Below are 23,539 nucleotides of genomic sequence, written 5' to 3'. Positions count from 1 at the left end.
TGAAACTTGTTTTGTCTATTGTGAAGTGACCCCAAAATAGGGATTAAAATGAAAGCGTGCCATTCTGATGCACATATTTTGGTTCATCAGAAGAAGGCTTAAATATAGCCCATGAAGCATCCTCCCAAGTGGGATCAGTAAGTGAAGAGAGCAAATGGCAGCTGAAGAAAGGCTAGACATCCAGGAAAGGAGGGCCTGAACTGGCGAGACACAAAGACAGAAAAAGGAAACAATCAGAGACACAGAGACAGTGAATCCATTAGGAGACGGGCCAGTCAAGCTCAGCACAGCCCGGCGAGAGAGGGCCAATCCATCCGAGCCAGTTGCCGTAGTGAGGGAACAGTTAACAAGCCCCACAGGCAGGTTTTACAGCCCCCTGTTGTGTGTCTGAGACCCCCCAGGCTGAAGAGGGGCTGAGGCTGACTGATACTGACAGGGTTTATGTGGGCGGGGGCGCAGGGCAGCGGGGGGATGGAGACGTGTAAAAAGGTGGTCATGAACCAACAACTGTCACTTACCAGAGTGCAGCACAAGCACCGAGTCAGACCTCAGCAAAAGTATGCACACACACACTCACACACCCACACACTCATCCATACATCCAAACATGGCCGCTCCCACACCATTAAATCTGATGTTCGTGTGGAGCAGAGGTGAAGGGTGGGGGAGAGGCTGTAGTCGGAGGAGGGGGGCTTATCCAAAAAGTGGACCAATAAAACACCTGAAAATCAAATCCCATTGCTCTTATCGCGGCGCCATTCAGAGACGTTATCTGTGCAGGTAATGTGGTTATAAATTCAATTTCAGCCCAGAGATTTCATTGTTTACTGATGCCTGCATGTTCCGGGCGGCAGAGCGCAGAAAGCCCGGGAACGTTCGATGCGTGTCGGGAAAAGTCATTTAGGCTTCCGTGAGGGGATGCAAAAAAGGCGAGAAAGAGGGAGGGGGGGGGGGGTTGAAACCTGGAGAGCTGTCACTCTCCCAAGGACACCTGACTCCGCTTTCTATTTTCCACCCCATGTTTTATTTAGAGGCCATTTTGTCCTGTTTGGCTCCTCATTATGGAGGCTCATAGCTCAACTGATGTCTGGGGACGGCGCTTGGCGACAGACATCGGCCTCAGAGCTCGTCATGTCGCTGGTCATTTGGAGTGGAGCTGGGAAAGGTGTTACTCCAGTGTTTGGACAATAGGGTCCTCAAGGAAGTTCAGTCCACTCTGCGTCACACTGAGGGGTCAGAAACTGCCAAAAATACTGGTCTGTTTGTAATGTTAAATATTTAAAAGTGTTAAATTGTGTTTGGCAGCGCTGTCATTTGTTTTCCCTTCACTGTGCAGAGATGGGAAATTAGGTGCATCTTGCCTAGTAGCTCTCTGCATGTGATTGATGGCTTTCAGGAGTAAATCACCTCATCTACTAGGTAAAATCTTGATATAGTAGAGCTCCTCCAGCTCCCAGCTGGCTGCTTATGGCAGTAATCCATCAGTGGGGCCCAATGGGCCGAGCGACCCTCCTGGGTAATGTTCCTATTGACAGGCTATGATGTCAACACAGTGACAGCAGGGGGCCATAGCAGTGAGTCTGTGTGTTTATGTGTGTGTGTAACCTTATTTTACTCTCACCACTGTCTGTCAATAGTACAGATGGGTCTACTGAACACACACACAAACACACACACACACACACTGACGGCTGTTCTCAACTACAAAGATCCATTGAGTTAAATTTTAAAGAGCAGAGGTGTATCGTGGTGGTCCAGGGGTTTTAGATGTTGGCCACGTAATGCAAACACCCACACTTTGATTCCAGCTGGAGGCTGTTGTTGAGTTCGTCTTATTTCCTTATTACTAAACTCCCTTAAATTTCAAGCAAAAAAGTAATTTAACACACAAATCCAGTGAGTTTAATTTGCTTATCTGAGTATTCTTGACATCCAGTGTACATTTCTTTAAGTATGTACAGTGAAACTTAGGCACACTGTAGGTGTACGTTTCTCCAGAATTATCAAAGTAAAGGCAAACTACAAAATGCACAAAAGGGGGAAAACACACCTGCCAGACTGATTTAAGAGGCTTAGTTCCTTTAAACCTTCAGTACTGAATGAAGCGTATTAGAAAAGCAAACTCCCCTCATTATCTCTCCATAATAAACTGTTATATTCTCTGTGGCACATCTGTTCATAACCTCAATGACCAAGCCAGCATGAAAAATCCTGGTACACTTTTTCCTGTAACACCTCTTTGAACTCTCTCCTATTATCCAGGCAAAGTGAAGGGTCTCTATGACGCTCAGGCCCCCATGTGTCCAGTCTGCCAGGCTGTGCTGCGACCAGGAGAGCTGCAAGACCACATGGAGCAGGAGCTGACCAAACTCGCCCACCTACAAATCAGGTATCACCAGCTGAGCAGCGATCATGGTCTGATTTCACATCATAATTCAGTAAACCTTCCACTTCATTTATCATTGTGCCATCAAGTGGCATCATATCTTCACATCTACCTTCTAACCATTTCTCCATTTGCCATTTTCTTCCTGTTTTGCATCCCAGACTTTCTATTCTGTTCAGCTTTCACTTGATAATTAATGTTGACAGATTTAGTAGCTAAAGGCGCCCCTCCCCCCCTCATTTTCCCCAGGTGGTATCTCCCGTCTTCTCTGTCACCTGCGTGCAGTGTTTACAAGCTGCCTCATTGTTCCCTACATATTTCATATTACAGCCTCCGGCCTCGAGGCGACACATCATACAGCGGGTGGATAATGTCCTGCTAATGGCTGCTTTGAGGCCTCCACAACGCATACACTCACAGTTTAAAACATACACAGGAGGACCAGAGGTGCACGCACACACGCACACATGCACAAGCACACACACACAGACACACACACATTACCTGCTGCTTAGACCAGAAGAATGATTCCTCCAATAAAGACATTACACTCCAAATCTGCTTAACGACCGCTCCGTGGACAGTAATGGTTTCAAATTGAACTTGGCCCACGGGGACACTGCGTGTGTGTGTGTGTGAGTGTGTGTATGTGTATGTGTGCAGTATCTGTGTGACAGACATAAAGTGTAAAATGAGGATATACACAGACTCAGATACAAATTCAGACAAGATAAAAGCAGGGATTATTTATGAGATGACATTTTAAAAACAATATTGTGTTTGTATATTTCATGAGAACACAGTGTAGTTGATGTGTGTGTGTGTGTGTGTGTGTGTGTGTGTCTTGCCTTTCCAAGCGTTTTTAACATACGAGCCTCTGTGTTATTTGTTTCTTCTCTCTGCAGTGCCACTCCAGTGCAGCCCGACCACCTCATAAGGACGCCGAAGGTAAACACTTGATGTTGATATTGCTCGTGAGTTTCAGGAGGACTCAGTGGTTTTCATCCCGCCTTTGACTCTCTTCCTCTCTGTTCTTTTTCCCTCTTTCTCTCCAGTCTCTCTCACTCTCTCTTCATATCAAGCGTGAAGGAGGTTCTCCCACCTCGCCCCCTCGACCGTCTGAGGACGCCCACTCCGACAGATACCAGGTGAGATTAAAGAACAACACCAAGCCAGCATCAGATTACAGAGTATGACTGAACGTGTGAGTGCATTTCCTCTAGAAATTAAAAAACAGGTGATTACTTAGTGAATCTGAGAAATCTTCAGTCATTTTTTGACCTGAATTTTAAATATGTAACATCCAAATGTGTGTCCTGATGCTTTCGATTCGTGCACTCAAACAGCACAAGACAACTAATACTGAGCAACATCATAAAGATCATTGTTTTTTCCCGATGTGGTGCCAGTGACTCACCAGTTTTATGGTCTGGGGTTGATAAAATGCTGCGCTCAACACTCAACACCTCATTTAAATGTAATAGTTTCATCAGGCGTCACGTCAATTTTATTTATTTAACTCTGAAACAGGTACATCTTTACTACCTGAACGACAAATTACACTCACATAAGGAAAAAAATAACTTTAATGGAAAAAAATGGGAGAATCCTCAAGAACAACAAGGCAGGGCTTTCTCTTCCAGGATGGAGAGAAATTGATTAATTAACCTTGATTCCCAAAAACCTGGGACACTGTGTAAAATCTAAATAAAACCAATCACTTTTACAAAGTGTTCCTGAGCTCATGTAGTAACATCCTTTATTCAATCATGTGTTCACAAAGTGGTGAACCTCTCTCCATCTTTGCTTGTGAGTGACTGAGCCTTTCCAGGATGCCCCTTTCATACCCAATCATGATACTATCACCTGTTACCAATGAACCTGATTACCTGTGGAATGATCCAAACAGGTGTTTTTGGAACATTCCACATCTTTCCCAGTCTTTAGTTGCTCCTGACTCAACTTGTTTGAAACATGTTGCTTCATCAAATTCAGAATAAACACATATTTACAAAAATCAGTGAAGATGATGAGGTCAGACATTTAATATTTTGTCTTTTTTCAATTGAGGAGGATTAGCAAATATTATGTTTTACACAGTGTTCCAACATTTTCTGAATCGTAAACAAGAGCAGAGATAGCAGCAGTTGTAGAAATACAATGTGAAGAAACAGAATGATTTAGATATTAAGTCTAATCAGTAGGAGTTAACTCTCTGTTTTCCATGACAATCACAAGAAATGCAGATGTCCAGAGTGTTAAAATCTGACCGCCGTCCGCTGTGCTGCTCTTCATTTGGTCCAGTATGAATGTGAATCAAAGGTGAACTTGACATGAGGGAAACATGACACATCCTGATGCGTCTTTGTGTGTGTTGCAGACGTTTCTCCGTGTGCGGGCCAACAGACACACCAGACTAAACGGTACGTGGACGCATGCAGAGTGGACTGACTGTTGTGTTTCATTGCTGCTGACTCAGTGTGTCGTTGAGAGAAAGCTCAGAACAGAAACTCTGGCAGCTCTGCAGTTGTATCAGTCAGAGTTTTTTTTTTTTTAACCTTCTAGTTTCCTTTGTTCACACTGATGCGAACAGTTTTGTGTTTCCCCCCTCCCTCACCAGTCGTTCAGATATCACCCTTTTTTCCCACCACATCACCACTGGCCTAGCGCCCACACGAGCAGAGGAGCTATTAACCTTTCAACTTTGACCTCTTGATATGTTAACAGTCGATGACCTCTGCTGGTGCAGGTGCTACGTCAAATCTGCCCCATTACGCCCCCACAGCGCAGGAGCCCACCTAGACTGCACACAAGCTGGTAAGACACACCGAGAAGCACCTTCTTCATCAAGCTGACTATAAGTATTTCTAATAAAGGGCTTTTAAGTTATAACTGATGGTTTTATCAGACTGTGTAGATCCAAAATGTCAACTTTTCGTGAAAGAGGAAAATGTTTTAAGCTTCATGTCTGTGTGCTGGTGTTTATGTCATTAATAGAGGTCCTTCTCTATCAAGTGATGATCTGAAGAAAAGGTTAAAGGAGGATGAACACCAGGGATTTTCTACAGCTTGTTCTTAATAATGGCTAAAACTAATCCGTTGAAGAAAAATAAAAGATTTTTAAACCCTTAATGAAGCCATTGCTTACAACTCAGAAGCCCTTCATAAAGAGTGCCTCATTAGAAAGTGGTACCAGTTAAAACCCTGATTCCAAAGCAGTTTGGACGCTGTGTAAAACATAATTAAAACTGAATGTGATAACTCGCTTGTCCTTCCTGACATTTACTTGGTTGAAAACAGTACAAAGAGAATATGTTTAATGTCTGACCTCATCAACTTCATTGTTTTCTGTAAATATCTGCTTATTCTGGATTTGATGCGGCAACATGTTTCAAACCAGTTTGGACAGGAGCAACTAAAGACTGGGAAAGAGGTGGAATGATCCAAAACACCTGTTTGGATCATTCCACAGATAATCAGGTTCATTGGTAACAGGTGATAGTATCATGATTGGGTATGAAAGGGGCATCCTGGAAAGGCTCAGTCATTCACAAGCGAGGATGGAGAGAGGTTCACCACTTACTACCTGAGCTCAGGGACACTTTGTAAAACTGTTGTCAGTAAACACAGTTCGTTTGCAGATGATCGCATTCTGCTCTTATTTACATTTTACACAGCGTCCCAACAGTTTTTGTAATGGGGATTACAATGGAACAAAAGAATAAATAAACAGTGATCGAACCACAACCATTTCTGCTGTCTCACACCCTTTTCGACATGATATAATAGTGTTTGTGCACTGATATAGACATTCTGGCCTGCAGAGCATCGGCTGACATCTTACTGTTATTATTACCACTGAGACTCTCCGGCTCGTAGCTGACTCTTCAAACTGCCAGTGCTGTCGAGGTCTGTTAGCCTTTATTGGGCTTTATAACAGGACAGCATAATGAGCTTCTAAATACATGTCAGGGAGGAAAAAGAAGAAGGGAGGAGGAGGAGGAGGAGGAGGAGGAGGGGGGGGCTCTTCTGTTGATTAATCAACCTCTCTCTCTCTTCTCTCCTCTCTGTTTGATGAGCTCTTCCTCATCTATGACCATCTCTTTAACCCTCATTATGTTCGCTGGGATGGCGGCGATCGGGTCACGGCCGCCAGCTCTCTGTGTGTCCACCCCCTCCCGCCGCCCCCCCAAGGGCCACTGTCATCCTGTGGGAATTAGAGGGCCCTAAAACTTAATGTCCCCTTATGCAATCTGCAGTCAGTCAGATCACAGTGGGAGAGGAGGTGCAGTTGGTGTTCTGCCATGTTAACTTTTATATTAGTGAAGAGAGTTGGGGGGGGGGGGTTTGGGGGGGCGACAGGATGGAGATGTGTCGAATGCTGACAAAACCTGCAGTTGTTGTGTATAAAGAGCTCACATTTGTGTGTTCTGGCTCTTTAATTGTGCATTTGTGTGTGTGTGTGTGTGTGTGTGATTGACGTGTGGTTGTTATTTTTGATTGATTTTTGTTGATTTTTCACCTTTCATCAACAGCAGCCCTCATGATCAGCTGCTTTTAAACTGGACACTGTTTAACTCTATTAATTATATAAAAGTGAATATTGTTGTGATATTTCTGCATACAGGGGGCAGTCGCTTATTTCCTTTATTTCACAGTTGTTTGGCAGCAGTTGTGCTTCTTCCACTTGGAGTAGCAGAGGCTGGAAATTTCGACCATTTATCCATTTAATTAATAAAAACATTGCCGCATGTTTAGTGACTGTGGTAATGGAGCCTGAACCTCATGTTTCACATTCTAAAAAGGAAATCCCTCCAGACAGGCGGGGACACTGTATAAAACTAAATAAAAACAGAATTCAACCGTCACGCAATCAATGATTTTACAAAGTGTTCCTGAGCCCATGTAGGAATATCCTTCATACAATCATGTGTTCACAAAGTGGTGAACCTCTCTTGTGAGCAGCTGAGACGCCCCTTTCAGACCCAATCATGATCACCTGTTACCAAAGAACCTGATTACCTGTGGAACGTTCCAAACAGGTGTTTGTTGTTCTTGTCACAATTTGTTTGAAACATGTTGCTCCATCAAATTCAGAATAAGCATTTATTTACAGAGATCAGTGAATCTGATGAGGTAAAACATTAAATATATTCTCTTTGTACTGTTTTTAATTGAGTGTATGTCAAAAATATACAGAAAATATTCACAAATGATCACATTCTGTTTGATTTATGCTTTAAACAGTGTCCCTGCTTTTTAAGAATCGGCGTTGTTCATCCTGAAACAGACACAGAACTTTTATGACACAGCAAATAAAATATAAATTTAGGATGAGAAAAAAAAAAGACCCTCTGCTGATCTTCCAACAAACATCAGACAAGAACGCCGTCAGCCCTCCCTCCCTCTTAATAAATTATATACAGTCTCTTACTTTTCTCTGTGTGACTTCCCTTTTGGTGGGAGGACTACACATTTCACTCACATGGAAAATATTTTATTTTAAGACACAGAGCACACGTCAAAAAAATTCATGAGAACAGGTCCCTTATTCTTATTCTTATTCATTCATATCTGCGGTCAGTGATAAAGGAAGTATCTGTGTGAACATGTCATCAGTCTGTCTGTCTGTCTGTCTGTTCCCAGTCAGGATCGGGAAGCTGAAGAGGAGGAAACCAGAAGAGGGACAGGTATGTTTGATTTTGTTTTACAAGAAGATGAATGTGTTTGACATTTTTATTGAAATCAAAGATGAACACACACACACACACACACACACACACACACACACACACACACACACACACAGGCTGAGAGAATGCCGGTGGTCCAGACCCCCCTGACACTGTGCACTGCTTTTGTTCATGTAGCATCAGGATCACTGTCAGCTCGCTGTGTATCCATGTGAACACACTGCCGGCGTTGGTTCACAGCTATGAAAACACAGAAGCAGATACGTAGCTGGAGGCTGTGTGAGGTGTATGGACATATGCACCGAGACAGTGAAACTGCGTACTTTATGTGTGTGTGTGTGTGTGTGTTTTAGGAGGGTTCAGCGGACTTGACGCCGTTGGAGGACGAATGGAACGAGAGGAGAAGGATACAGATGACGTCTATAGTCGGAGGCTTTAAAGGTAAGCATGGACCTGTGTGTGTCTTGAGTGTGTGCGTGCCGTCGAGGTACTCGTGTGTATGAACTTGTTCAGTGGGGGGTGAGTAATGTGACTGAGTGACAGCTGAAAAACCACTGAACTTTTCAGTCCACATTACAGCAGAGCAGGATGCCTTGAAGGCTGGTTAAAAGTAACGCTTTCCTTTACCCGAGGAGGAAGCTCTGACCTGCAAACATGTCACACGCTGACTGACAGAACCGAGCAGAACGTTCTCTCATCCGCCTCATTGTGACCTTAGAACAAAACTTGTTTACAAGCAACTTCATACACCAGAGCTGTGCAAAGGGGAACGCCATCGTGAACATGTTTTGGTGCTGCTGTCTGCTCAGGTGCAGTTCTGGTGAGCACGACTTCTAAAGAGTGTCGAGACAGCGACGCAGACCTGGACGTGGATGGAGATGATACTCTGGAGTACGGCAGAGCGCAGTATCCTTTATGAATCTGGGTGCAAATTTAAGTTTACTAAGTGAGTAAACTTTGAAAAAGCGGTTACGTGCAAGGCAAATTATCACAGTCTGTAGTATTTTTCAGCATTTTACAGACAGATAAGTTGCTGTTAGCCTGGTGTTGTTCCATGTTTCCTGACCTTCGTCCTCAGATACACAGAGACGGACGTCATCCCCTGCTCAGGAGAAAGCTCCAAGGAGACGACAGTGAAGTGTGTATCCCACCTGATGGGTTCTCATTCAATCAGAGTTATCATACAGTCGACTCCTGGTCATTTGTCGGGGGTGATGTTTTCTGTTTTCTTTGCTTTCAAATATCTCTTTTGTTGTCTTTGTTTCAGCAGCAGCAGCAGCAGCAGCAGCAGCACGTTGCCTGACTCCAGAGTAAACCTTGAGTTTACCAAATGGTCAGATGACGGTGAGTTCAGCAAACTCTGAATGAAGGAGTCGGTTACATAAGGAGGAGAAAAAGGGGAGAATTATGTAAGAGCAGGACCTTTATTCTATTATTCATCTGTTTCATTTGTTTGTTGTTCAATCAGGGAGTCCATCTACGAGCGGTGGAGAGAAGGTGGATGGCAGCGTAGCCGGTCTCCCCAAAACCTGCAAAAACACTGAGATAGAAGCGTAAGTTTGCTTGATGAGCTTCCAGGTCGCTCGGCGCGTCCGCTGCACGACTGGGTCACGTTTCTCAGCAGCAAAGATGTCGTCGCTGTTAATTATCTCAAAGGCTGTCGATGTAAATGATAGAACACACTTCAGTTTGGGAGTTAGAGTTTTAGTTAAAGCCAAAAATGTTTAGTGTCTTACTGTTTTTAGATTTATAGACTTATGAAAGAAACAACAAAAATATTCATATATATTCTGTTTTTGATTTGTTAATATCACATTAAAACAATAAAAAATGAAAAATTGTTATTACTACACTTTTCCTTTTTTACTTTTAACTTTTTAAGAAGAGTAAAAGAGTAAATTCCAAAAATACTTTTAACAGTAATAAAGTGTACACATAAAAAGTATCCTTTTTTCAAGTCCTTTGTAATTAGCAAGCTTAATTAAGGCATCCTTTAATTTCACTGCATTTTAATTATATCTAAGTATATTTCAACGCTGGTGATAGAACACAATAATATATACTGAATACACTTAAGTGTACTTAAAGGTGAGAAAAATAGCACAAAGTGTACTTAGTATCAATTAAGTCTCAGAAAATGAATAAAGATCTTTGTTTGATACCTTTTTGAGTAAAAAGTTCAGCCTAGAAGTTTTTATTTGTGTGCAAACTGCTCTGAGTTACATGGAGAGAGAGAGGCAGTTTGGGTGTCGTGAATCCCAGGTGTGAACCAGGTGTGAATCAGCCAATCAGAGTGGTGGAGTGTAACCATTCCTTATTGTAAAGTGTATTTTGGCTCTCTGTGTTGTATCACTACCTGCTCCCACCAGCGTGATACACAATACTATATCAATGTGATGATATCATCAATCAAGGTCATAGCAGGCGACACACGCATGTACACACATTTCATCACACTTAATGCATTGCAGCCTGTCTGCCTCGCTGTACACTATGTTTGGACATATAGTCTGTCCTGTAATTGTACGCGTGTGTCTGTGTGAGGACCCTGACGCCTCACCTCACCCCCCCCCTCCACCCTCTGCCTATGATAAATGAGACAGCGAATGCAGGCAATGTGATTGCTGATAAATTTCATGCTCAGTGTCCATGTTGGCCAGCGAATAATTTAATCTGTCTTCGATTTATAAATGACTCTCCAGTGTCTGCCTAACTCTCCCGTCTCCCCTCCTGTTACCGTCCATCTGTGTGTGTGTGTGTGTGTGTGTGTGTGTGTGTGTGTGTGTGCGCAGGCTCTCTGAGGACTCCACGCTGACAAGTCTGGATGCACTTAAAGCTCGGATACGGGATTTGGAGAAACAGTTGTCTAAAGGAGACAGATTTAAATGCCTCATCTGCATGGTGAGTACGGAGACAAATTAAATGGACAACGCAGACAGAAAAGACAGAGACAGCAGCGCATTAATGCAGAGGCTGCTCACATTCCTGCAGAGATTTTGGGCAATCAGCTGTTGGTCATGCTCTTTCAAATATGGTGAATGTGGTGCTGATGATATTTTGATCTGCTGAAACAGATTTATGTTTGTTGTCTTTTTAAAAACACTTCAAGTAAATATTATTTGAAAATCTGACGCATTTTTGTTGAACATCACAGTTAAATTACCGTCCAGACTTTCAGTCGAGATCAGCTGACATGAAACTAACGCACGTTATTGTCAGTTCTGTATGATTTTAATGTAGATTGATGCTAATGCTGAAATCTAGCTCTTTTTTCTAAAATATTTTATTCTAGTGCTGCAATGATTGGTCAACTAATTAATTTATTGTTCCACTTAAATGGTCAATTCATCATTTCAGTTTTTTTGTGCAAAAATGTCACATTTCCTCGTTTCAGATTTATTTATATGTGAGACTTTCTCTGCTTTACATCATCATCTTGGTTGATTGAACAAAGGCAATCAAAGATGTTTCCCCTGATTAATATTTTTTACAACTTTATTTATATTTTATAGCGCAAATGATGAACTGATTACTAGAAAAAAACATTAACCTATAATGAAAATGAATTTTTTTTTATCTTATCTCTGGTATATGATACACTAATGGTGCATCCACACCAAGGCAAGTCAGTCGGTTTTGAAGTGGTGGACTTACCTTAACATAAGTTAAGATAAGATGTTATTGATCTCAACAGAAGCAGAATACAAAGGAGAGGTAGAAAATTAGAACAAATAGACAACAAAACGATACAAAATAAAATCAACTATAGAGGCTATGTACATTTTATACAAAAGAGTATAAAAGATGTTGCAGACTTTGCTCAGTTTGATTTGAACTTGAACAATATGTCCTTTTTCATCTATTATAACTAAAACAGTACTGTGTGATAAATCACTAATCACACCAGCTGGACCTTTCCTTTTGTTAAAGTGACTTCAGCAAAAGTTGATTAATGCTCCTCTTGTAGTTTCTTGAAGACATCTAGTGGCAGCTTGTTGTACTACAGTACAGTATTTTCTCTCTGCAGGACACCTACACAACCCCTCTCACCTCCATCCAGTGCTGGCATGTTCACTGCGAGGAGTGCTGGCTTCGGACGCTGGTAAATCATCAGATTTGTGTGGATTTACATGAAAATGATTTCAAATGATGAGCACATTTTGACAAAAGTCTCATTTTACCTTGTTTTTGCCTTTAGGGAGCAAAGAAACTGTGTCCTCAGTGCAACACCATCACCTCACCTGGAGACCTGAGGCGGGTCTTCCTGTGATGCAGCCACTCGCTAAACGAGGAGGGGGGACTTCTTCTGTTTTAACCAATCGGGGTGGACTTGTGGGCAGCTGGCCTGTCATAGACTCCCACCCCCCCCCCCCCCTACACTTACCTGTTCATCAGTGTACTCCTAACATCCACTAACCCCTGAAGAACAGCAAGCGTGACCTTTGACCTTCCCTCACAGCCCTGTACAATACCCATTCTCCTGCTGCAACCAGATTCAGAAGAAACATCTAAAAACCGACTGAGAGCTCAGGCAATGAAAAACTAAAAAAAAAAAAAAGAAAAGAGAAAAAACAGCTTTGGGACAATATTTATCGATTTTGTAATCCTTTTTTCTGTTTTATGAGGAAAAAAAAAACTAGTTGAATCACCTGCAAAGCACATGTACATAGTTTTGTGTATGTTTGGATTGGTGTGTGTGTATATGATGTTGACTAGCAGAACAACCCGACTGTATTTACTGTACAGTTTGTCTTCGCTTGGATCATTTATTATGTGTGTAGCTCCTGTAGGTTGGAAACATTTACAATAATCCCATCACATTCAGGCTCATTTTGTCATTGATTGTGTTTCTTTGTATAGGATCATTAAATCTAATTTTATCAATGTCACTGCAATAAAACGTGTGTCTGTCACCTGTTGAATTTAAGCGTGAATGAATAGCAAGGCTGTTTGGGCCTGTTGACGGCCTTCTTATGATGACTCTGTGTGGTGGATTCGCCCTTTAAGAAGTGGGTCGCTGCAGGATTAAGCAGGCAGAGCCCGTTGCAGCTCATGCAGAGTCGAGGGATGCTAAACCCTGCTATTCTGAGCATTTACTGTGTGGGGGACAGACGACCACTCAGACCTCTGCACACCGAGGGGGAAAAGACCATCAAAATTTTATTAATGGCAAAGTAATTTGGAGTCCAACAGCAGTTAGTTTTAACTTTAATGTTTGCATTTTCTCTGGTTTTAAGAATGTGACTCCATTGCAGTGAGAAAAGTGAAAGAGCAGAGCAGTTTCTCCTCATTTCCAGCACTTTGACCTCCGAGTAGAGCAGCTGAATAGACTGCGGTTGCACTGTGCAGCCCTGAAAAAAGAGTGATGCTCTAAGTCAAGCTATCCAGAATACGTTAAAGTTAAAAAAGCTTCTTCCCGACCAATACTGTTTAAGATTAACCACAAAATACTGGAAATAATTGCAGTTTGTTTACCTCTTTAACCTGTTTTTTCCTTTCAAAGCCAAAATCTGGTGCTGAAGCAACAAGTCTCTGGATTGAAAGCACAAACAAATTCAAAAATGCATCTACACAAAGCTTGTGCTGCAGCCCTCTGTGCAGGATTTCAACAGCCAAACCATCATTTGTTAATGAAGTCTCCTCCCCTGCCCCCGCGGTCTCGTGACCTGTATGGACGGTGTGGACAAAAACAAGCCATCATGCACACATGGGATTGGTCAATGGGGTGAAGGGAGGTGGCGGTAATTCAGACTGACAGTGAGCTGCTTCAGTGAAACAGTCTGACAAACACACACACACCCACACAAACACACACACTCATTGTACCGGCTGAAGAATCATCTGCTTTGAACGTCTCTACGACACAGACGGTAAGATGGAACTTTTGACTTGTTAAAACCTGGAAATTGTCTTTTTTTGGAGATTAAATTAGTCAATGTAACTGCATACTCCAAAAGAATTAAACAAAGCACTTAAACAATAAACAGACATTCAAGTACCAGTGTGATTAATGTTTTAGTTCAGGTGCAAACCTCAACTAAAACCCAAAGAGAAGTGCATTATTCTTGATTTGCACTGTGCAGCTAAAAGCACAGCCTGACACTCCTGATACATGTTTGAAGAGTATTTGTTTGCTGCTTAGTGAATAGTGAATAGGCTAAAATAGTTGTTTAGCTTTAGATGAAAACAAATAGTTTGCAGTCTGATTATAACTGTTTGAATTTGTGTTAAAAGCTTCACAAGTTCGAGAAAAGGAGGCAAAAATGAAGAGTTTGGGGTTTTATTTATCTCTTTTTATCTAAAACAGCAGGTGAAGCTGATGATTATTCCCTGTACTGAGATGTTGAAGGGCGAGGGTGGATGTTTTCTGACTGTCACAGACTTTGACTGCATTATTAAATAATTATCTTAGTGGGGATTGTAAGTGAATTGAATCAAAAGTGTGCCTGAAACATCATCCTCTCTTAGCGCAGCAGGTAAGTGGGTCACCTGTCCTGGACCCTTTGTGCTGCCTGGCCCAGATCCAATTAATCCTCCTGACTGACCTTGTGACTTCATTAATAGGCATTCTTAACATTAACCTCAGGGCCTCTGGCTGTCTAACGAGTCAGCAATTAGGACATGTTTCAATATTTTAATTAAGGAGATAGGAAGGAGAATTTCCTATGTGTCAATTAATTAATTGTGGAGATTAAAACCACAATAATGTAAGAGCAAAGGTCTGCGTTTAACCCTCTACGCGTGTGTTGGGATGTTTCCTCCTGACAGTGTAGTGGTTAAGAGAAGCTCGGATCAAAGGATTAGCCTTACTTCACATTATACCAGGTAATAGGATAGTCGTGAGCTTTACCAGCACTGCACTAGTGATGTATAAGTAGACGCGGAGTTTAAAATGCCGGACCGAAGGTGAAAAATCATTCCAAATCCAAACTTTTTTCTTTACAAAACAATTCACTTCAATGCAGAAACATGAGCTCACTCTTTCCCCATCTGTCTCAGAACAATGTCAGGACCCAGGCCCGTGGTGCTGAGCGGCCCCTCTGGAGCAGGGAAGAGCACTCTGTTGAAGAGGCTGATGAAGGAACACGAGGGCGTCTTCGGATTCAGCGTGTCACGTACGTTTGTGTGCCAACTGGTGATTGGCTTGCATCGCAAAAATCCTGTCTGAGGAGGAAGTTGGACAGGAGATACGGTGTCTCAGCTTGATGGTCTAATCCTGCACCGGCCAGTAGATTGTGTGCTAAATGCCTCTGCAGCAAATTTCACTTTGGAATCTATCAAAAGCAACATTACTGAGTTTAATGATGAAATCCTCTCTTCACAGACACAACAAGAAACCCTCGACCAGGAGAGGAAGATGGCAAAGGTACAGTAGTTCTGGCTCAAACAGACACTTTTTAGTATCTGCACAAGTGTTACAAGTGGGTGGTTGATGTTTTTAACACCCGCACATTGATTCACACAGTGGTCCACCATGCAGGAGCTCTGGACTCGGATTTGAATGTGCAGAACTGTGATAAAAGTGTATTTGACACCTCTTTGCTTTGTTTCTGTACCACGATTCCCAGCCTTCCCCTCCTGCCCGGTCTAAAATATCGCTCACAGCACTTCTTACTCCCAAGTGAACTGCACAAATGGTTTTGTCCCCCTGTATAGCTCCCGTGGTATAAGGGATAAACCTCTCTCTGTGCCTTTTTTGCTTTCTCCATAGGGCTGAACAAGCTCCCCATGCTTCTGGGGGCTACTTTACTGCCCGTAGCAGACGTCTTTTCCTCTGAAGACTTAGAAATGTCAACCTCATTTTCGTGTCCAAACGAATCAGAAACCACAGATAAAGGTGACCTCAGTGTGATGGCTGATCACAGCTTTTACGGCAGAGGGATGGGGGTTACTTTCATCATCCTGGCATGCTGTCATTGGATTCATAGGAGCGAGTCATGTGACAAACAAAAAGAGAAAAAGAAAAGCTAAGGAATCGGGATCAGACAGTCGACACTTTGGAGTAAAAAGCTTTTGAAAATAGCCCCCTGTTACACCTCAGTAGTGATTCCCATTTCCATGTGTCACGTGAGGTTTCATGTCCAAAACACTGTCCCGTTTCCCACTGTGGCCGAGCGTTGATGAGCCAACCATTAGCATCACAGGAGAGAGATCCATAAAGGGAATCTTTGTTGGGATGTGCAGGATCTATCTGAGCTTCATGTGTTGAAACTCCAGGAAAAAAAAACTCTGACACACAGTCGCTCTTTAGTAAGCTGCAAAGACTCTGTTCAACTTTTTATTTGTACTGACAATACTCGACACTGAATAAGAATCAAAAACATGTCCCATCATTTGGGTAACACAATACTGGAATTTTGCTCACTTTAGGCCAAAATGAGGTTTTGATCTTGCCCAGAAATATTCCATGTACTGCAGTTTTTCCTGAGTGCTGTTTGAAAGTGATTCTGCCTTGTTTCCGGGCTTATTATCTATTTGTTTACAGCACAGCCACTTCCCATTTTGTCCAGCGTGTCCTTTCCGACTGTTACTTCAGTCTGAGACGACTCCTTCATGTTGTCATGCTAATGATTGTGTGCTATCGCAGTGCCCATTAGTGGTAGGACGTAGTAACGTGTTTGTTTCTAAAACTTTAGATCCCCAGAGGTTTTGATGTTGTGAAGATTTAGGCCTATGGATCTGGTATGGACAATACAATGCGCTCTGGAACAGTTATACTAATGATATCTTTAGAAAGCATTTGACAGAGAACAGATTTCTCATCTTTGCATGCTTTCCCCTTAGAAAATGAAATGACTGCATACTTCTCTTTTTTTTGCAATTTCAACACACAGTCTCAAATTTAGCTCAAAGGAGAGCACTACACACTTGAACACACACTTCCAGCTGCATACAACAAGCTTAGCCTTTGTGCCTTCGTTAGTTCTGCCTGTTGATGTTCACTGTTTATTGTGATGAAACTGGAGTCATCTTTCACTAAATTGTAGATTTGATTTTGCATCACCTCTCTTCGATCATTTCTCCCCATTGTGCAAATGTCCATGGCAGAGCGAGATTCATTATAAATGTTGCATTCTGCAGACTACCACTTCACAACAAAAGAGGCCATGCAGGAGGGAATTGACAAAGGGGACTTCATCGAAAACGCGGAGTTTTCTGGCAACATGTATGGAACGAGGTAAATATTTGCATCTCTGCATGAATGTCACCACATTTCTCACCACATAATCGAAAGCAACCTTAAAACACATCTATGATTTAGATGCGTAATCACTGACAGCTTTTTTTTTTAACACAGTTGATTATTTTATGTGATCGTTTAAATTATTTTTGCCAGTTTCAATAATCATGTAAGTGGCAAGTCCTTAGCAAACTGCTCATCTGCCAAAAAGAACTTCATCTGTACAGTTTCAGCGTTTTGTTAGTTATCTAAACACCAATTTCTGGTTAATATGAGCTAGTTAATAAGCTGTTGAAGCATCATTGTCACTGATATTGGTTAAACTGGATCCAACAGATATTACTATGACACTGTTGTCTTATATAAGAGCATACCCTCAGGCTTAGTCACAGGGATCAAGAGGATATATAATAGTATGGTCACAGATGGAGCTTTAACCCCATTACGTCAAAAAGAGCGACGCTGCGGATCAGCACCTCGTGTGTTAAGTTTAATCTCTTCCTCTTATTCTGAAGATAACACACACTCACTGCAGCACGAGTCTGAGCAGCTTGGATCAATGCAGCGATCCTCTTACCTCATTCACTCCGTGTAACAGGCACAAAATGACATGATTACACTCTCAATACCTGGTGGGATGCTGTCAAACTCCACCATGTTCAGATGTCTAGTCTTAAAAAGCCTCGTTTTACAGAATTTCATAACATAATGATGCATGATTCTCTAGCAAAGCTGCCATAGAAGACGTGCAGGCGCAGAACCTAATCTGCATCTTAGATGTGGACATCCAGGGGGTGAAGAGGATTAAAGAGACTGACCTGAACCCCATCTACATCTCCATCCAGCCTCCCTCCATGGACATCCTGGTAAAAATCCGGTTTAAAGCACCTCTCAGTTTATTTTATCAATTAGGCTTTGTGAAATTTGAAGACATGACTGGTCTCCTGTGACTTGATGCAGCAGCTCTTGTCTCAAAGTTAACATCTCATCTCACTGTCCTTCTCAGGAAAAGCGACTGAGGGACAGGCAGACAGAAACAGAGGAGAGTTTACAGAAACGGCTGGACGCAGCGCGCATCGATATGGAGCTCAGTGAGTTTCCCTGCACTTCTTCTAGGACATGATGCTGAATCAAAGACAACCACTGCAGCTGACTCAATTCTCTTTTCTAGGTAAGGAGCCCGGAGTGTTTGACGTCGTTATCATCAATGACGACTTAGAGAGGGCCTACGAGGAGCTGAAAGAGATCCTCAGTGAAGTGAGTAAAACCATGAAATACCCTTGCTCTTCTTCATTTAGTAAACACTTTGCTGCTGTTGTGTGGCAGCTGTGCATAGACCACAGAATTCCTCTCATCTCTCTTTATACAGGAAATCCAAAAAGTTCAGGAAGCCAAATCATAAGACGGGAACGGTGACACAATCTTCCTGCTGCTGGACAAAACCAACACCTGTGACTCACACAAACATACAAAAGTTTGTCTTGCTGTTACCCTCTGTTACATGGTCAGAGGTTTCATGTTCAGTGATGCTCAGACGGAAAACAGGGACGGCGAATGGAAAGATTTTTGTTCTCCACTCCAGAGAACGTGGGCTTTTGTTAGATTTAGTGAAGTCAATGGTTGATATCTAGCTATGAAAATCCCAATCCATACATTTCTGCCAGCTGGCTCAGCTGCCAGGTAAAAGAAAACAATAGGTACAGCTGCCAAACTATGTGCTACATTTGATGGTTATAGTTAAAGCAGTCTTAAAGTTTGGCACTGGTCTGCCCACAAGTGTAGAGTACACATCAGTGCCACCAGGCAGTACCTGGTACACATGCACACACACACACGCACACACGCACACACACACACACCACAAAATGCTTCAAAAAATAGTTAAACTTTAATTTATTTGTTTTGTTGAATTCTAATACAGTAGCAATAAATTCACTCATAATTAACTGTTTTATAGAACGATGAATAGAACTACGATGTTATTTAAATAATCACTCACATGCTGCAAATTATTACTTGAAGCAAGTCTGTGCATCTGAGATAAAATCACTTCAGGTAACACATTTAAAACATTTGCGTGTATTTTTGTGTGTTTATAAACAAATGAGACTGAATAAAGAATGTGAGGACAATGACTGACTGCTTTTGTGCCATTTGATTCATCTTTCATTTCATTTAAATATTATGAAACTTAGAAGCATCCAATATAACCTAGAAATCTAACTGATTTCCCATTTATGTGCCTTAAAAGCAGAATGTGTATATTTCTAAATAAAATATATCAGAGAAATATCATCTCTCTGTATGAAGAAGAGGAGCACAGAACACTTTTTTTCTCTCTTTCAGGCCAAACATGTGCACCTGTCTGATACTGCAACAGTTTCTCTTTAACAAGTCATGCACTTGCTGCTGCTGAGACTAAACCTTATCCCTGATATGTTTCCATTTAAGCACAAAAACAGCAAACTGACATATACAAACTAATGGATAAATACTCATTAAGACGCATCACATTTTCAAAATCAGAGGATACTAAAATGATTCTAGAAATCTGACCTGGCTCCGGCCAGAGAAGCCAGAAAAGAGCCACACAGGAGGCATTCAGCTGAAATGAAATGTTAGCAGGCTGAGAGAGGGACCCCTAGATCGTTGCCTTACTGGAAGAAGGGACCCTGAAGTTTGGTGCAGACCTGGTCTCGTTTCTCCTCCTTCTGCTTGAGGTAATCTTTCAGCTTGTCTGTGGAGAAACACACTTTGGAGGGTCGGCCTTTGTGTAAGGTGCGATGGGCACGGAGCCAGGAGTTCTGGAGACACTCGGCTGCAGTGGGCCTCCCCCTATATTCACAACAGAATATACACATTAATGTTCCTAATTCACAAAAACAACCTTAGACACAAACAGCAGTCTTTGGCTTGGTTTACAGAACAAGAAGGAGAAGTTGAATTATATATGTTTAGACTACATTTTAAGGATGACACTCACCAGGATTTGTTATTCAGGCTGCTCTTCATGAAGTTCAAGGCTCCCTCGGACAGACCAGGGTAACAGCGTCCGAACTGGATCTTCCCTTTCCTGATGTTTCTGTCTTGCTCCCAGCCGAGCTCTGCATGGAACGGGCTGTCGGCACTCAGCCTGGTGAAGAAAGGGGAAGAAACACATACATTACTCAAAAATACAACATGTCAGAACTACAGAAGACAGTAGCATTAACCTAATAATTAAAAACTACATTAGAATATTATCTAGTTAAAGAAAAATTGGATCATTGGATTGGATGATGGAGCCACATTTAGACACCTGTGTCTCTGTACTCACATGATGAATGACAGAACTCCAATAGCCCAAATGTCAGTTTCAGGCCCGACACCTTGACCCTCCAGGATTTCCGGAGCTTTGGGAAGGACAATATAAACTAACAAAACAGACAAACACGTTGTTCTTAAAGAGCTGTGCTGTTACTCACGGGGCCACCTTCACTCACATGCTTAAATTTCTGAATTCTGAAAATGATTCAAATCAGAAATGGATAAAAAAAATGATAAGAAAATGGACTTGGGTGTATTAGGCTATGGTAGCTAGGATCAGCTGAAGTGGATGAAGTTAGGCTGAATTATTTCCATCCTTCAATCCGTCCTCCCTTAAAGAATGTGTACCTTTGCGGCGGCAGTCTGTTGAAGGCCACGACAGTCAAAGGTTTAGTACATTAGAAGAATCTACAACAATGCGAGCATTAAAATCTATTAGTTTGCCTTTTGAAATGAAACAAGAAATGCGTCAGCACCTTTGCTCTCCGACAGGCCCTGGATGTGCTCGATGTTGAGAGGCTGACCGGGTGTGAAGGACTGAGCTGAGCCCAAGTCAACTATCTTCAGGTGGTTACAATCATCCACCAGCATGTTGTCAGACTTTAGGTCCAAGTGGATGACCCGCCGGCTGTGAAGGTAGTCGACTGCACTCAGAATCTGAACCAGCAGCTCTGCGACATGAGCCTCTGCGTAAAGATCTCTGAGAGGGCACAAACACAGAAATGACTGCACAAAAAAAAAAAAAACGTTTTGGACATGTGTCTGAAACAGGATATAGATGACAATAAAAATGAGATATTACATTGATTGATTACAGTAAGTGTCCATTTGGCTCATCTCCTTCATCTTCAATCTGTGTTCAGTTCACATTGATTGGTGCAGATTATCTCTCTTCAACCACTCAAAAAGTAGTTCTAAATTACATCAAAATAATCCATTCAGTGAAATTAAATTGTTCACTGTATCACCAGCATGGCAGTTTGAGAGATTTGGCCTATTGGCCCTAATTAGAGCAGCATTTCTCACAGGAAATCTGTAGCTTATTTTTCCTGCATTTTTAGACTAAATCGAGTGTCTTAATTTAGAATTATATAGAGATCAGCTCTGCCTGGATTATTTCTCCTACAGGCGCCCCAGGACAGAATAAGGAGATGAAAATATGGAGACTTTTCACTGTTATGGACAGAGTCTGTTGATGAATACAAGTGGAAACTTTGACCTGATGTCAGCACAAATCAGAAGACTACGTCTCACCAGGGTCATTAGTAAATCATCATCATCATCATCATCATCATCATCATCATCATCATCAAATATATAAAGCAAATTTTATGGCAAGGTGGCCAGCTACATTGATCTAGAACAAAGTGTTTGACAGACAGACCACCTACCTACTCACACTGACATCTGGTAGCGTGGCAAACAGGAAAGACAAATACGAAAAAGTGATGTCTTTGAGGACTTAAAATATTACCACATTTAAAAAAATGGATACTTGATTTCATCCCTCTGAGTGTGTGTCCATCCATACACAAACAGTTTGGTGCTATGTTTCTCAAGCCTTCCCGTACCTCGCTGCCAGACTGTAGAGCAGCTCCTTGCCGGGACAGAGCTCCTCCACTAACACCAGGTAGCAGGGGGTGATGTAGGCAGTGTGTAGCTGCACCAGGTGGGGGTGGTGAAGCCTCTTCAACAGCTGGTATTCCCTCAGCACCAACTGCCTTTGCTCTGCCTGGTAAGGGGTGATCTTGGCAGCAAACACTTGGCTGGTCTCAACGTCCCTGCACATTGTTATGACGCTGAAACGACCCCTGAGAGAGAAGGAAACAAAAGATGAGGAGGTGCAGAAAAAGGCGGCCTGTATGGAAAATTAGTGCCTCGGAGAAAGTCCCACCTGCTGATCTCAGAGAGGAAACTGTATTTCTTCTGTGCTGTCTGTCGTTCTGAGCCAGTGACCTTTGAGCCCAGTGACTCAGTCTGGATGAGAGGAATGTGAGTGTCTGTGCGATAGAGTAAATACAGGTGAAAACTGTGCAGCCCTTCATACATTAGCTGTCTGTTGATGTGCATAATTGCTGCATGTGCAACAGCAGACATGTTTGAGAGTGTTTTTCTTGCCTTCAGGATAAGTCGCCATAACAACGGGTGCTGAAGCATCACTGAAAGGTCCTGCTCCTGTCTTGGTGATGCAGCCCACCCTAAACACATAAGAAGCTCCTCTGGGCAAATCCTTCACCACATAGCAGCTATCTGTCACCTCCTCCGACAGGACCGTCCATTCCCCACCTGAGGAGGCACACAGTACCTGAGTTTACTCTGAAATCTGCACTTACTGCACATTTGAATGCTCTTGCAGGAGATTCAAGCAGCAGCGATTATTAGTGATATTATGGAAGAGGAAATAAAATGATTGTTAAAAAGAAGCATGCAGCCCTGCACAGTTTAACTCGCAGTTTAATTTGTGTTTTCAAATAAATTAAGATTTATTATTATAAGAATAATATTCATTTCTGTGTCGACTGGTCTAATAGTATGGGACCAGTCCTCAAAGACAAAACAGTCACAGTATCGGACTTAAACTGGCTGTCAGCTCCACAAATTGACATGATTTAAAGTGGAGTGCATCAGTCCAAACACTATGCACTGCACATGCCTGATGAGATATATTTTGGTTCGTCTAAGTTACTGATGTTAGTCCAAAAACGCTTGATAAAATGTTTTTTGTTTCAGATTTTAGTAATTGGAACTATCAAGTCATGGACAACTGATTTGGTTAATTTGGTTTCCTTTTAACACAAAGCACCAATTTCACTTTGCTGCTGAATCATCTTTGTGAACTCACCATCTGTACAGTACTGCACACAGTAAGTGATGGGGTCACTAGAATGAACTGGTCTCCAAACCAGCAGGACTCCACCTCCATCTAACTGGAGCACTTCAGCCTTGTTGGGACAGACTGGCAGATCTGGAAAT

General features: G+C 42.2%; 3 protein-coding genes across 4 annotated transcripts in view; 2 read left to right on the top strand and 1 right to left on the bottom strand.

Annotated features, from left to right (window-relative positions):
* The window catches only part of rnf220b (ring finger protein 220b), a 30,493-nt gene extending 17,575 nt beyond the window's left edge, over positions 1-12,918 (top strand). Inside the window, exons 3-16 of the mRNA XM_076726680.1 lie at positions 2,263-2,389; positions 3,292-3,334; positions 3,442-3,534; positions 4,767-4,809; positions 5,114-5,203; positions 8,033-8,076; positions 8,433-8,520; positions 8,889-8,985; positions 9,158-9,217; positions 9,350-9,423; positions 9,548-9,632; positions 10,872-10,980; positions 12,107-12,181; positions 12,278-12,918. Of these exons, the coding sequence (XP_076582795.1) occupies positions 2,263-2,389; positions 3,292-3,334; positions 3,442-3,534; positions 4,767-4,809; positions 5,114-5,203; positions 8,033-8,076; positions 8,433-8,520; positions 8,889-8,985; positions 9,158-9,217; positions 9,350-9,423; positions 9,548-9,632; positions 10,872-10,980; positions 12,107-12,181; positions 12,278-12,349 (1,100 nt within the window). The 3' untranslated portion in view covers positions 12,350-12,918. The remainder of the gene's footprint in view (positions 1-2,262; positions 2,390-3,291; positions 3,335-3,441; positions 3,535-4,766; positions 4,810-5,113; positions 5,204-8,032; positions 8,077-8,432; positions 8,521-8,888; positions 8,986-9,157; positions 9,218-9,349; positions 9,424-9,547; positions 9,633-10,871; positions 10,981-12,106; positions 12,182-12,277) is intronic.
* A 916-nt stretch (positions 12,919-13,834) lies between these two features.
* guk1b (guanylate kinase 1b) lies at positions 13,835-19,395 on the top strand. Of its 2 annotated transcripts, XM_076726681.1 has the most exons (9): positions 13,835-13,949; positions 15,079-15,194; positions 15,404-15,445; positions 15,791-15,916; positions 17,161-17,257; positions 17,988-18,126; positions 18,267-18,351; positions 18,432-18,517; positions 18,630-19,395. In XM_076726681.1, the coding sequence occupies exons 2-9, from the start codon at positions 15,083-15,085 to the stop codon at positions 18,660-18,662; spliced, it is 720 nt and encodes a 239-aa protein (XP_076582796.1). In that variant the 5' UTR covers positions 13,835-13,949; positions 15,079-15,082; the 3' UTR covers positions 18,663-19,395. The 2 variants fall into 2 exon arrangements, with proteins under 2 accessions (XP_076582796.1, XP_076582797.1); XM_076726682.1 differs by lacking the exon at positions 15,791-15,916.
* obscna (obscurin, cytoskeletal calmodulin and titin-interacting RhoGEF a) overlaps positions 19,053-23,539 on the bottom strand; it is a 36,116-nt gene continuing 31,629 nt past the window's right edge. Inside the window, exons 74-81 of the mRNA XM_076725871.1 lie at positions 23,409-23,531; positions 22,685-22,852; positions 22,461-22,566; positions 22,138-22,377; positions 21,043-21,266; positions 20,577-20,673; positions 20,244-20,393; positions 19,053-20,095 (exon numbers count right to left, since the gene is read on the bottom strand). Coding sequence (XP_076581986.1) covers positions 19,915-20,095; positions 20,244-20,393; positions 20,577-20,673; positions 21,043-21,266; positions 22,138-22,377; positions 22,461-22,566; positions 22,685-22,852; positions 23,409-23,531 — 1,289 coding nt within the window. The 3' untranslated portion in view covers positions 19,053-19,914. The remainder of the gene's footprint in view (positions 20,096-20,243; positions 20,394-20,576; positions 20,674-21,042; positions 21,267-22,137; positions 22,378-22,460; positions 22,567-22,684; positions 22,853-23,408; positions 23,532-23,539) is intronic.

Source organism: Chaetodon auriga, chromosome 3 (assembly GCF_051107435.1).
Source record: "Chaetodon auriga isolate fChaAug3 chromosome 3, fChaAug3.hap1, whole genome shotgun sequence".
Classification (NCBI taxonomy): domain Eukaryota; kingdom Metazoa; phylum Chordata; class Actinopteri; order Chaetodontiformes; family Chaetodontidae; genus Chaetodon; species Chaetodon auriga.
The sequence above is the reverse complement of the archived record's forward strand: the minus strand, read 5'-3'. Positions and strand labels throughout refer to the sequence as shown.

Bases quoted from the DNA above. Each gene is read 5' to 3' on its own strand.
- guk1b (XM_076726681.1), top strand. From the start codon at position 15,083: ATGTCAGGACCCAGGCCCGTGGTGCTGAGCGGCCCCTCTGGAGCAGGG. The intron at 17,258-17,987 runs GTAAATATTTGC...ATGATTCTCTAG, and splicing joins GGCAACATGTATGGAACGAG to CAAAGCTGCCATAGAAGACG. The intron at 18,518-18,629 runs GTGAGTAAAACC...CTCTTTATACAG, and splicing joins TGAAAGAGATCCTCAGTGAA to GAAATCCAAAAAGTTCAGGA.